At 47.6% G+C, this 14,275-nt stretch overlaps 1 protein-coding gene across 4 annotated transcripts in view; it reads right to left on the reverse strand.

Moving 5' to 3' along the window:
* Nucleotides 1-12,348, reverse strand: part of BICD2 (BICD cargo adaptor 2) — a 90,400-nt gene extending 78,052 nt beyond the window's left edge. For all 4 annotated transcript variants that reach the window (XR_008462274.1, XM_054162189.1, XM_054162185.1 and 1 more), the window contains exon 1: nucleotides 11,901-12,348. Coding sequence is in view for 3 of the 4 variants with exons in the window: in XM_054162189.1 (XP_054018164.1) it covers nucleotides 11,901-12,140 (240 nt within the window). In the remaining variant the exon portion in view is untranslated. The remainder of the gene's footprint in view (nucleotides 1-11,900) is intronic.
* Between the last annotated feature and the right edge of the window lie 1,927 nt (nucleotides 12,349-14,275).

A 14,275-nucleotide genomic window follows, 5' to 3' on the forward strand; every position in this document is an offset into this window, starting at 1 on the left:
GGGGGATGGGCAGTCTTAGATCTGGCCAGCTGAGACTAGCCTAGTGGGGGGGGTGGGGGTGGGGGTGGGGGAAGGGGAAGAAGGAACCCTGGGGGTCTTGGGTGTACCCTCAGGTGGGGATGGGACATTTCTGGGTACACACTCACCACTTTCCATTTAAACTTTCCGTCACCTTTGCAATCCCTCTGAGTCGTTATTTCTGCCCATGCTGGGGAGGGGGTCTGCCTCAACCCATCATAGTGGTATCGCAAATATGAAACTTCCAGGAAACCTATGCTCTGCCTTCCCCAGCCTGTATCCATAACAGACTGAAATACAGTAGGTTTTAATAGGAAAGTTTTCCTGTAAACTTCCAGGCCAGACGATATTCAGTTCCGCTGTCCCAGCAGCCTACCTTCCAGTCCTCAGAAGTGATCTCACCTTCCTAAAACCTTACCAAAACTGAGGAAGGAGTCACAAGCTAAGACACGAACCCCAAGCCTGATTCTACTGGCCACAGACAATCCTAGGTACAGTTTCATTTCAATTCACCACTGTGCATACCTCCACTGAGGACCCAAAAGGACAGGAATTTTTTTGCCAACCGTGGCTCATCTGAGTCAATATTAATCCTGGAATACAGGATTTTTCCCACCCTGGAATCCCACAGAGTTAAGTGTGACCTTGATTTGTGCACACCATTCTATCAGTTAAATAGCAATGTGCAAAAATAGAGGGTAGAATGATGCTGAATACATGTAGAGGTGAGAGGAGGGCTTCACCAGAGTGATTGGTAGGACCACTGCAAAACCCCTCCAATGTGGGAATAAAATGCTCAAGCCTGGGCAACCCTGACACTGATAGAAGCTGGTCTCTGCATTCCTTTCCCAAGAGGTAATGCTGCAAGTGTCACAGGAGTCAGGATTCCTCCTCCCCTCCCAAACTCCAGTCAAACAGCTAACATATCTCACATACTCCTCCAGCTAAAATCTAGATTCAGCTATTCAATCCTTCAGCAAGTATTCACTGCCTAAATACAGCTGGAGGGAGAATCATAAGACCTAGTTACAACTTTAAATCTGCATCCCAAACTATGGGGCACAAGACAAAGGACGGTATGTAAAAAACATCTATATAGGCAACAGAAGAGGACTGCAGAACAGTTCAGACTGGAAGGACCTCTGGAGAGCACCTCGTTAAATAGCCCCACTTAAAGCAGGGTCACACACAAGAGGCCACCCAGGACATTGTTCAGTTGGGTTTTGAACATCTCCAAAGATGGAGATGCCATAACCTAAGGATAAAGAATAGAAAGTGAGCAAAGTTCAACATGGCACGTTGTGTTTGTGGATACTCATGCACGTGCTATGGTTCCATCTTTAGTTTTATGGACTGCTCTGTAGCAACACAAATATACTAGAGGTTGGAGGCAAACAGCTCCACAGCTGGAATTATTCCAAGTGACTCAAACGTGCTCTTAAAATATTTCTATGGTAACTCAAGGATCTTAGAACAAGACTTCATTGTAAGCAATGGGGGAGGGCAGAAATGTTTTCAAACACCCCTAGTCCCCAACACTGATTTAGCCAGTTACATGCCAGCAGTCTCATTTCCCAGGGATTAGTTTGGATATTTTGGCTTCAGCCAAACAGCTTCCTGGACTGGACTCACAGTAGAGAACACAGGCTACTCTTACGCAAACCAAACCAGCAAAAAACAGTACTAATTATCCCTAAAAGAAGAAACTTACAAAAATAGATACAATAGGCAGAATATAAGACAACCGAGTCAGATGTGGCTGAAGTGACCAAGCTGCAGGTGGGAGCTGGCAGTTGTTCTGTCAAACTCTCGGACTGCACTCCAGAAGAGCCTGGTGCACACCCGTAGGCTCCCACCAGCAGTTACTCCTAAGCAGCATACCCTCAGCCCTTCGCAGCCATCCCAGCCACTGCAAGGCACATCTCAATTGTTCTCACACAGAAAGTGCTGTTTCTCATTGCAGTTTCTAAGGCAGTTACATGCTGCCGAGCGGCAGCATCCCGCAGCTCACCCCGGGTAAACCACCACGAGAACAGGCAAAGGCACACACGCACCGAGCTATCAACATGCAACCCTGCTGCAAGATCACCATCGACTCTCCACCACCGACAGACTTAGCCCTCATGTAAGTTGGCCGGCGTTTAGCGACCGTTGTAAGAGAGTGAGACAGGTCCATTGTCTGGGCTTGCTGCCGGGGAGAACGGCGTTCCTTCCTGCTAAATAGGACGCAGCAAAAGCAGCCTGGGCCAAGGCTCTTACCACTTGCTTTTTAAGCCACTTGTGCATATACTTGTACAGCTGGCATCACTAAAACGTTCACATAGTGCACACAGGAATTGCGTCACACTTCTACATCAGCCCAAGCAAGACAAACCATGGCACATCGAGGTAACTGCAAGCAACAGTGTCTGCAACTACACGTGGTAATTGCTAATGTTTTAAGAAAAAACAGACGGGCGTCTAAGCCATTAGCAATGCTAAATTCCAAATCAAACTCCCGCCTTTATCTAAGCTTTCACTGTTGAAGGTCAGGAACCCAAAGAAGAAACTTTATAAAGGTTACGTAAAGTTCTCTGCTCCTCAACCTCAAGACATTTCACAATCAGCAACAGTAACAAAACAAAACCAAAGCCCCGAGGATTTACAGAGGAGCAGTGGTCTAAAGACAGGAAGGAGGCTGGAGTTGGCTGATGTCTGTTGCATGGAGCAACTGCAGTTTCTCCTAGCTCCTGTGGTGCGGAGCTCTTGGAGTCACCCACCCAGTTGTCCAGCCCGTCTGGCTACATTACCTCATCCCACCCGAGATTCCCTCTTAAGTACACAAAGACTGTGGCTCCCGAGTGCACACCACGAGGCCAGGCAGGAAGCAGAGAGCAACAGCATCCTTTGAGAAAAGGGAAACACCTACAGAAACCTTGCTGGCTTTTGCCATGTACTCTGGTTTATCCTCTGAACATAAATTTTAAGCTCAAGCTCAATTACAAAAAAAAAAATGTATATTAAATTAGGAGATTTAATTCAGAACTGCAATCAGAAGGGAACTGAGCAAAACGGCCAAACCTTCCTGCAATGACAAGCACGGAATGACAATCCAGAATATGAGAGAGCACCTACTTTTTGCCTTCAAAAATCCTTTCACAGGAAAGTTTATTTGGAAAGCAGACACAACACCCTTTCGAAATTTTGTACAAGCAAGAGAATAAAAAGAGAAAGTGAAAGGTATCAGACAAGGCTGCAACATCCTCCACCAGTACCGCTCCATGAAGGAAGCTTCTGTTGCACGGCACTTGTGCTGTCATGGAAAATGTTTTGCTAATGCTTAGCATAAGCAAGGATTTAAAGAGACAAGCTCAGTTGCTAGCTCATATCTCATTTTCGCTCTTCTTCTCCCTTCCCCCCACCCAACTGGCAGCTACAGAGCTCTACATAAGAGAATTATTTACACAACCTTTCGTTACATATATATTTAAAAAGCAAATGGTTATAAACTTCTTTCGAAACACTCTTAAAAAGAGCAGCAGATGGAGAATCTTTTCTTGTATTTAGTTGTTGTATGCAAAAAAGCAAGACTTGATCTTTTGCAGGCGCTAGGATCTGCCAGATGTGCACAAGCACACTCAGAGAGGAATGGAAGAAAAGAGAAGTAGCTGTCTCCTGTTGCAAGATACTCTATACACACCTTTGCATTCCTAACTTCCAAGAGAACACAGAATTCTTCAGTGCGTTACTCGTGTGTCATGGAGAAATTTGTGTTACCAGTTGGGTTTGATGAGCCTGCAGTGTGCCCAGGCAGCTAAGAGGGCCAATGGCATCCTGGCCTGCATCAGGAACAGTGTGGCCAGCAGGAGCAGGGAGGTCATTCTGCCCCTGTACACTGCACTGGTTAGGCTGCACCTCGAGTACTGTGTCCAGTTCTGGGCCCCTCAGTTTAGGAAGGAGGTTGACTTGCTGGAACGAGTCCAGAGAAGAGCAACAAAGTTGGTGAGGGGTTTGGAACATAAGCCCTACGAGGAGAGGCTGAGGGAGCTGGGGTTGCTTAGCCTGGAGAAGAGGAGACTCAGGGGTGACCTTATTACTCTCTACAACTACCTGAAGGGAGGTTGTAGACAGACGGATGTTGGTCTCTTCTCCCAGGCAAGCAGTACCAGAACAAGAGGACACAGTCTCAGGCTGCGCCAGGGGAGATTCAGGCTGTATGTTAGAAAAAAGTTCTATACAGAAAGAGTGATTGCACATTGGAATGGGCTGCCTGGGGAGGTGGTGGAGTCGCCATCACTGGAGGTTTTTAGGAGAAGACTTGACAGGGTGCTTGGTGCTGTGGGTTAGTTGCTTGGGGGGTGTTGGATTGGTTGATGGGTTGGACACGATGATCTTGAAGGTCTCTTCCAACCTGGTTTATTCTATGTATTCTATGTAAAAAGATTTTGTAATGCTGTTCACCAAGGTCATATCAAATTAGCCAGGTCCATCCATTCAGCATCTAATTGCCTGCACTGCAGCACAAATGTGAGCAAAAATGCTCCTCTAATGGGCTGTATTTAAGGGAGCTTTAACAAGAATTGCTTAAGCACACTAAGATTCACTTGCAAACAGAGTTTTGGACTTTCAGGATATATTTTGTTCCTCAAGAAGGGTAACAATAATTAGGAAAAAAATCAAACTCCAAACAGAATTAAAGAAGCAACTAATGCTACTTTAAGATGAAATTCCAGTAGTAAGCATAAAACCTAAAATCCTTTTCCTTCTATTTACTTTCTCACAAATTTAATAAGGGAAACATCTTTAATAGCCTCACTGACAAACAAAACCTGAATAAGGATACAAAAGGAGAGTTTAAAAACTAAGAGCTGTTTCACAATCCAAATGAGCTATGCCAATTCCACACAATTTTGGCCATTTCCGAAAGGAGAGAGTTCAACACCCTTCCCCTGGCTTAAGTTTATTTAAAACAGCTGTGCTCACAAAAGAGATGTTCCCATTTCCTCTGTGCATAAAGAGCAATCAAACTTGCTTGGTTCTGGGAGGTCAGGTGACAATTCAAACATTTTTTTAGTTCATAGCATTTCTGAAGAAATAAGCTTACTGCTCCATGAAGCCAATACACTTCTCTGCCTTGGAGACAGAACTAAGCTCCTGCTTTGTTCATCACTGACAAACAGGACAGAGAGAGACTTCCTAATCAATTCACCATCATATTGCCTCTGCTTACAGCACAGCCTCAGCATCACTCCCTAAGCTTGCCAAAATCCAAACTGCACCATGGCAGCAATAAAGGGCTGAAAACATAAGATTTATGGCCATTAAGGATGGTGGCATACTGCAGAGGCCAGGCCATACAGCAGCAGGGCAGCTCCACACCAGACATGCCCCTGGTTCCAGTGAGAGCTGTATAGGTTACACCGTGGCATGTGCGTTCACCAACCCCAGTGCGGAACACGGCCACAGCACTCCAGAGGAACTCCAACCATTCTCAACATGCTTCAACTATGTTTGGGCCAAACATTCCAATTGAGCCCAATGGCCAGGCACATGAACCCCAAAGCCAAGCAGTTTTATGCAAAGGGAGACTCTAGGCACTGTATGCTTCCCCACAGCCCTGCCTGCAAACCCATCCTACATGGGCCACAGCTCTTAGCAGACTCTTTGGGTAGGTCCCATCTACCCACTCCAAAGCGATGCCGCTCCACAGGGTGAGCCCAACACATGCCAGTGATGGGATTAAAAGTAACTAGTGTCTTTATAAAGGAGGAGTTGTCTGAAGGGGGGCTAGAAGAAGAAGGGAGGGGAACCAGACAGTTTCCCTTATCTATGTGCATAAACAATGAAGCAGCAGCTGCAAAAGATCTTTATCTTAAATTCAAGGTAAATCAGTGAGAGTCTGTCAGAGAATGACAAGACACTGAACATAGCCTAAACTTTTGAACTTTCTGACCAGAGCACAGGCTTAATAGACTTCTAAATTTTAACTTCTCCACCCAAAGTCGTGAAGATCCTAATTTAAATTAACAGACAGTGTATGTAGTAGGGGGGTGGGGGGGGGGAGGTTGCATGTGAAGAGGGACATATAGTAGGCATTTCAGAACAGACTGTAAATCCTGAGTACCTGAGCTACAGGGAAAAGGAGAGGGAAATTTGTGGCTGGGAAATTAGGATAAAAGGGGACTGTGTCTCCCAGCAATTTGAGAGATACCACCAGGAATTGTCCTGTGGGCTCTCCCTTTATTTGAATAAAGCCTTACTAAACTCTTCTGTTTCCGTTGTGAACAGGAACTTCTAAGTTGAGAGAATTTTTCCTTACACCAGGATGGCAGACTCCACTGTCTGCTGTGTATTTCAGCCAGAGCAGTGAAAACAGCTGGGGAAAGAGGAGGGGAAGGAAAGCAGAAGGTGGAAAGTAGTAAGATAAAAGCTGGGAGAAAGGAAAAAATAAGAAAAATGTCACAGCTCTGCACCTATTCCACTCAAAGCCTCAGCTGCTCTCTGAAATGGAGGGCTCCTGCATTCATCTGGATGGCAAAGTTTATTTATGTCACTTCCCTCTGCTAAGGTTTTGTAGATCATATTTCAAGCCCACATTATATTCCTCTGTTGCTGGGTTACCAAATCTGAACAAACAATTCTCCACAGTCTGCCAAAAGCAGAGAAAGAAAGCAAATGAATGCCTGGAGGATGCATCACCCTCTGGAAGTCATCTCATGGCCCCATGCTGCTACAGATTAGTCACAACCTCAGATACAGTAGAGAGAGAGGAAATGGTGAATCCATTAACTCCAGGGCAGCCCAGGGACCTAAGAAATGCTAATCCCACCCACTCACTCCCCTCCAAGGCCATTTTCCAAATAATCAGGATTTTCTTTCAGATTAGAAGAAAAATGGTCCTAAATTCAAAGGGATAAATTGGGTATTAAACACCCCTGAAACTAGTGAGTTTGCTCCAGCAGACGTTGAAATGGCAACCAGGAACTGTGATTTGAAATTAGTTAAACCACTGGTTTGGTGCAGAGCTGCACCAAAGCCCTCATGCAGCAAGCACTGATGACAGCGGGTTTAAGACTTTCATTTTGCAAGCAGGATGTCAGGAGCTGCACAAACTTCCCGTTCAGATGTGCAGGAAGTCACAGCCATCACCCACATAGCAGTGCCCATCAAACCTTCAGGTTCACTCAAGCCCTCTGCAATATTGCTTTGAAGAAATCTTCCCCTGCAGCACCTGTGGAGAAACGCTGCCAACGTGCAGTAACTGATCCAGTACTTGTCCTGCTGAGAATGTCTGTTCCCTGCTCCTGTCCCCAGCATGCTCCCTGAACACCAAGGCAGGTCTGTATCCCACCTGCAGAGCCTCAGCTCTCAAGTGCCTTCATTCAAGACTACATGCTGTTGCACGAGAGACCACGTCCCATACAGACTCTTAGAATGATATTCCCATTGCAGTATCCCAAAGAGGGCTAATTTTCAGGAGTCAGACAAGACAGATCTATGCACACAATTGCAGGCTACAGCTTGTGCTGTTCAGGCAGCAGTTTCACTGCTGGGCTCAGCAGCTGCAAGACCAGCTAAGGTGCTCCTCTCATCACGTACTTGCTGCTGCCGTAACACGCTCTTGGTGAGGTGGTACCTGCACAGCCACATGCAGCACACCTGTGACCCAATTCAGGGAACTGGCTTAACTCAAAAAAACAAAAGGAAGCTTGTTAGAAACAAAACCAAACCAAAGAAAAAAAAAGACTCTGCTCCACAGTGCACCATACCCCCTCCACCAGGACAGCAAACAGTGCTGCCACATTCCCAGGGGAAGCATATGTAGTAAATGGCACTGCTGCTGCCAAGCTTTTGTTCCATGAAGCCTTGGGTTTAATCTAATGTAGAAAATTAGAAGCAAATTCCCTAACATTTGCTGGAAGGTCAGGGACAGTTCTCATCCTGGGCCAAGGCACAGATGAGCATCACAAAACAAAAATCATAAAAATCAGAGAACTGTTATGGTTGGGAAAGACTTCCAAGATTATTGAGTCCAACAACACCACAGCCATCAAACCAATTTCAGGCCATTTCCTCTTGTTCCATCACTTGATACTAGGAAAAAGAGAGCAACCCCCACCTCAGTGCAACCTCCTCTACAGAGAACTAGTATCATGGCATAAAATCAATATGCAATCCTTAAAGGCAAAAAACAGAATCCAAAGCCACTACTACCCTGCAAACAAATGAAGAGTCATGTACAGATCACTGTCACACTTCCTTATAAGCTTTTTTCCTTCCCTCTCCCTTAAAAGCCATCCATATACAAACCACATACAGGGCATTAACTGAAGCACTGAGACATGCTTTTAGACTTTAAGGACAGCCACAGTCTACTGATGTACTTTTATATTATCACTGAAATAAGCAATTCATAATACAGTGCCCATTTTTTTCTAGATTTAAATGCAAGTCTACCAGCACCAGTACAACATGGTCACCTACTCAGAAAAGAGCTTTGGACAGCAGCTGTTTTTTTTTTTTAACTGAGCTCATAGTTATAAATCTAACTCACATCTCAAAAGCAACTTTAAAGCACTGAGCATAGCCAAGAACCCCTTTTCCAAGCTAATTTTCCATGCCACATTCCCCTACAAATCACCAGGAACACCAGCACACAAAGAGCTGATCCTGTGTATCTTCCCCAAAAGTACAGAAAACCCAGCTCAGGCAGGTAAGTAGCCCTATAATTTATACAGTTATCATCACTTATGAGTGAACTTACAGTCCACAGCAGCAAATCTTTATTACTTCATCTCCTAGAAAGGAAAAAATAGCCATAAAAATCCTATGTATACAATGTGAGGTAGTACTGCACTACAAGAAAGCCAGTATCTTATTTCTTGGACCTTTGAAAAACTGTGTTATCCATGGTATTTATTAGAAGTTTGAAATCAGTTCCCTTCCACAAAAGCCAAGGTGAGACTGAAGATAACCAGTAAGTTTATGCTGGAAGACAGTTTGTATTTAAATGCTGTTCTCACAAATGACAGAAGAAACACAGCTCGAATTGCCATAAAAGACAAGAGATCAATCCAAGACACAAGCAGGCAAAAGGACAAACTGGGGAGAACTTGAAAGCTTGTCAGGGACCCTGACTAAAGAGAGGCTGGAGCAAAGCCTCAGTGCAAAGACATGCCAGCTGCTCAGCTTCCCCAGGAGGACCTGAACTGCAAGTACCAGGTGTGCACAAGCATCAGTAGAAAACGGGGTACGGCTCTGAGGAAGCCAAAGGGGTGGAAGGGGAAGAGCTGAGGAGTGTAGCAGAGTAGCCTGGACTTGCAACAAACTGTAATAAATAGTTCCCACGCTCGAAGTTCATTCACCTATTGTATAAACAGGGCCATGATACAAGGTGCTTCATAACAAATTAAAGCATATCCAAATGTACAACACCCAGCATGACAGGAAACAGCACACAGCATAACATGGCCTTGTGCTACTGAGGTCTCCAGATGTAGTAGACAGCAACAAAGGACTAGAGAGCCTGGAACTGCTGTGTTTTAAAAGGCTACATAAAGTCAAGAAAAAAGAGATGGAAAGCACTCCAGTCCTAGTCAGACTGCTGACATCAACCCTCAGCCTTCCAGAGAACAACCTCAGGCAACCCAAGGTGGAGTCCATTCAGATTGAAGCCTGACATGTGGTAAATCTTGCATGCAGTGCTGCCCACACCGTGCCTGAGAAAAGTCAGAAGCTGCATAAAGAGCAAAGAAAAACTCCTCCTCCAAGAGCCTGCTTCATACATCTGCTAAAAGTTTACAAGATCTAATGCAGACCAGATTCCTCCACAGCATCACAAGCAAGCCAGAGAAGCAGTGGCTTTTTCCCCTCCGTAGGCTAACTCTCAGAGTCTTCAAGCTGCTCCCAGAATACTGTGTCTCCCTGGTTTTGATCTAATTAGAATGGGACATGCACACACAAAGCAAATCCTTCGGGACATTGAAAGCAAAAAGCGAATCAGTGCCAAACCTGTCATTTTAAGGGTTTTTTTATCTCTTCTACAAGGTTCATTCCAAAAGAATGAAAAGAAGCTGTCTTCAACCCTTTTACTATCTGAAAGTCAAAACATGCAATGCCCACGTGCACACAACCCAGTCCAGAGAACAAAGCACTACCTGGAACCAAGGCAACCTGGCTCCCATTCCTGGGTTGGTCAGGTGCTAGCTTGCTGCATGAGGTTGGGCCACTGCCTTCACCTCTCAATGTCATGTTTCCCATCCCACCTACCAAACAGGTTTACTAACTTTTCTTTCCCTTCAGCACAACTCTATCGCTCTCATCTTCTTTTCAAGACTGCTTCTACTCTTAATGTCACATAGCATCTCTGCTGTCCCAGCCATGTTGGTCGAGTGGCTCTTGAATGTGCTGCCCAGGGAGGTGGTGGAGTCACCATCCCTGGAGGTGTTCAAGAGCGGACTGGACGTGGCACTTGGTGCCATGGTTTAGTAGTCATGAGGTCTTGGGAGGCAGGTTGGACTTGATGATCTTTGAGGTCTCTTCCAACCTTATTGATTCTGTGATTCAGTTCAGCTTGAGTATTTAGTTAACAAGTTTATAGCCATGTAATTGAGAGTAATTAAACTGCTTATGCTTATTTAACACAATAAGAGCAGAATAAAGCTTTGTTTACAAGACCAAAAGGCACACATGATGTACAAAGTGAGGGCATTCAGAGAATTTCTACCAGTCTATTGACAAGTACATATTTCCCCCTTGAAACAGTGTATTTTGATGAGCTAAACCAAAGACCCAACGGATATGGCTTGCAGTGGTCAAATAAGTCCACATACGTTCATCTCTTCTGCAGTATCAGATTTTCACTATCAAAGCAAGGCCTATATTGCCTGAAAAGTAGCACAAGATTTGCCTGCATGAAAACAGTTACCAGAATAACCTTTTGTACAGGCAGACAAACAGTTCCCATGGGCTACACCAATGCAGCAGACTGACAGCTAACCATGTGTCTCCATATTGTGATAAGGTTGTGCCACTCTGCACATGGACTCTTCTGAGGCAGCTCTCTTCCCATGTACTAGACCTGAAGAAGATCTTGCATGACAAAAATCTATGCACCAGCTGACTTAAAAAAACAGTGTTTCTTCTGAGAAACCTTACTCCACTGTACAAATTAGCTCTGAAGTTCCTTTTCTAAAAATAAATAAATAAGGCAGGCAAACAATAGGGAACTGCGCCAGTGTGAACTAAGCTCCTCCGTATAATTTTCGTGGTCCGCATTCAGGAAGTTATTACATCAACACAGCATTTTTCACTGCACACAAAACCAGGCGGATGACAGTGACCAGAGGCATCCCAGCACGCACCAAAATCCTGATACCCAGCCTCTGCCCTCGGCATGCAGCGCTCGCCTGAGTCCCCGCTCCGAGGAGGGGCGAGGCGAGCGCTGCGCCCAGCCCTGGCAGAAGCTGCGCCGCTGCACTCCTCTTTGATGGCAGACCCCAGGCCGAGCTGCTGCCAGAGCCTGCAGCGAGACGGAAACCCCTTCCGCACCCCTCTGGCACAGCAGAGCTGTTAAGAGCAAAAAAGCTTTTGGTTCTTTTTGGTTCACCAGGTCTGAAGGTAATTGTCTCTGCGAGATGTCATTTCGGAGGAGGAAGGGTTTCACCGCGCTGCCTGCAGCAAGGCTGAGGCCTGCTCGTCCTCTTCCAAATTCTGCCGGGGGGGGGTGGACGATGACGACAACTGACACTCCAACCGCCCCACAGCAGCCCCCAGGGCCCCTCAAACTACTACCACCGGGCTCCAAAGACGACCATCTGTCCTGCTCCCACCTTCCTCACCGCCACCTCCGCGCTCACCCGCCGGGCGGGCACCTGCCGCCGGGCCCCCCGCCGCCACCTCACCTCCTTCAGCTGTTCCATCTCGGTGCGGATGGTTTCGTACTCCAGCTCTAGCTCCTCATACTGCTGCTTCAGCTGCTGCTTCTCCTCCAGCACGGCCAGCCCATACTCCGCCGCTTGGATCTTCTCCCGGGTGGTCTCGCCCAGCTCCTGGAAGAGCCGCTTGATCTCGTTCCGCAGCCACTCAGGCTCTGACTCCATCACCAGCCTGGCGTACTCATCCTCTTCCATAGCCAGCGACATGTCGGCGGCGGTGGCCGCTGGCTCCCAGCCGGCGAGGTGGGCGGGCGGGCAAAAAGGCGAATGTTCGGACCGTCTCCCCCTCCTAAGAGCGGCGCGGCCTGTGGGGGGCCATGGCAGAGCCCGCTCGGGCTGCCATCTACGGGCGAGGCACCCGCTGAGCTGCGCCACCGACCGCGCCGCGCTGCCGCCGCTACGAAACTCGCCGCGAGCGCCGGCCGCAGTGAAATCATTCAAAAGGCACGGCCGGCCCGGCGCCCCGTGGCACGCTGGGGCGAGTAGTCCTCGCCCGCCGGCATCCCGCGGGGCGCAGCGCCCACCAGACTACAACTCCCAGCATGCATCGCGAGGGGCGGTGGCTGCTGTGCGGAGGAGGAGAGCGACCCCTGTCGGGAGGTGGCGAGCAGCGCTGCGGAAGGGCGACGGCGGACGTGGGGCGGGCCGAGGGTGACCTTCCATAGCCCGGTCTGCCTGCTACGGTTTCGGACAGGAAACCGCGCGGCAGCCCAAGCGTAGGCGCACCACCGCGGGTCCGGCGGGCAGCTCCCTGCTAACAGCAGAATCACAGAGCCGCAGAATGCCGGGTAGGAAGGGAGCTCAAGGATCGTCTGACCCGCGAAAAGGCCGGTTTAACCCAGACGGGTCAGCAGCCTGTCAGGGATGGGTAAGGGAAACCTCATTCCGTCAGGCTTTAGAAACACCCATGCCTTCTCCAATTCGTTTAAGACCCATTTTTGTTGCTGCGAGGCCACTCCGCAGCCCTTCAGGGAAAGCAGACGCCCAAGCGCCATGAGGCCGAGAGGAGGATTGGGGAGGAAGCACTTTCAGCGCGGTTGGCAGCCAGGAGGCGTCGCCAGCAGTTGTGTGCAAAAGGCGAGTACCATGCAAGGGAGGCGCAACAGCAGTCGCCTTTACATCCCGCAGGTACGATGGGATGCTTCCCCCTTGCCAGAATGGAGGGTGTCGCAGGCCACGCGTGCATGGAAAGAACAAGAGGTAGCGAGAGGTACCGGCGTTAGTCCCCAAGCCCACACAGAAGAGCTGCCAATATCTCCTTTGTTTCATATCGCCATGTTCCTGCTTCAAGTAGTTCTCCATCTGCTGGCTGGGAATACAAACCGCATCCCTCAGCATCCTGCTGAGGATAAGCACATCCACGCGGCAAGACGCTCACCTACCCCTGGACGGCCCAGGAGGAGGGAAATACCACAGCAAGTTCAGCTGGCGTAAATACTTGAGAGACAGCAATACTTGAGAGCAGCTGCACTGCTTGAGAAAAGTTGCTAGTATGATAAGGAAATGTGATCAGCTGTTGCAGCTTACACACTTAGGCAAGTATGATGGCAAAGACACAGAAACTGGGATACTCATTTCTCCACCATGGGCAGAATTAATTTCCAAACCATAACGAAGACCAAACAGACGCTCTCCTCATTGGACCATTGTAGTTCCTAATCAGCTGTGTATATAAAAGCAGTGTGAATGTGATCCTGCTTTACACCTGGGCATGGGAGATGATTGCTTAAGCTCCCCATCAGCAGGAGAGCTTGCTTTACCTTCCTTTACTACAGCAAATGCAGCTTAGACTTTCTTCTAGTGTCTAAAGCAAATAAGCAAACATTTGGTAAGCAAATACCAAACATAATACAAACAATTACATTTTTGAGCACAAGGTCTAGAAAAGTATTTGTTCACAGCTCCAGGCTTTTTTCAAGCTACTTTCAGCTTATGTTCATCACGCTCAGTCCTGGTGTGTATAAACCCTGATCTATATAATGGCTGGACACTGCCTCTTCAGTGTGAAACTGCCCTAGACCATTTTTTCTTCAGGGCCTTGACACCACCTGGAGCTTCCCATGCCTCACATGCAGGAATGTATTTGCCCCCTTGATCACCTGGATCTAAGAAGCAGCAAGTCAGTGTCCTCTGCCTATGGTGTTGTCCTGAAGGAATAACAAGCCTCAAAAATACTCTGAATCAGACAATGGGGCAGGAGACCGCAGATCTGGTTTTTCAGGAAATTGCCCACGTTGCCCAGGCTTGTCTGAACGTGCTCTGGTGTCCAAGTGGGCCAGGTGTGTGTGCCTTTGGCCACATTTGGAGAAACCTCATTCTATAGGTTACAGTGTCAGGTTTTT

The sequence above is a fragment of the Dryobates pubescens genome, chromosome 1 (assembly GCF_014839835.1).
Source record: "Dryobates pubescens isolate bDryPub1 chromosome 1, bDryPub1.pri, whole genome shotgun sequence".
NCBI classification, from domain to species: Eukaryota; Metazoa; Chordata; class Aves; order Piciformes; family Picidae; genus Dryobates; species Dryobates pubescens.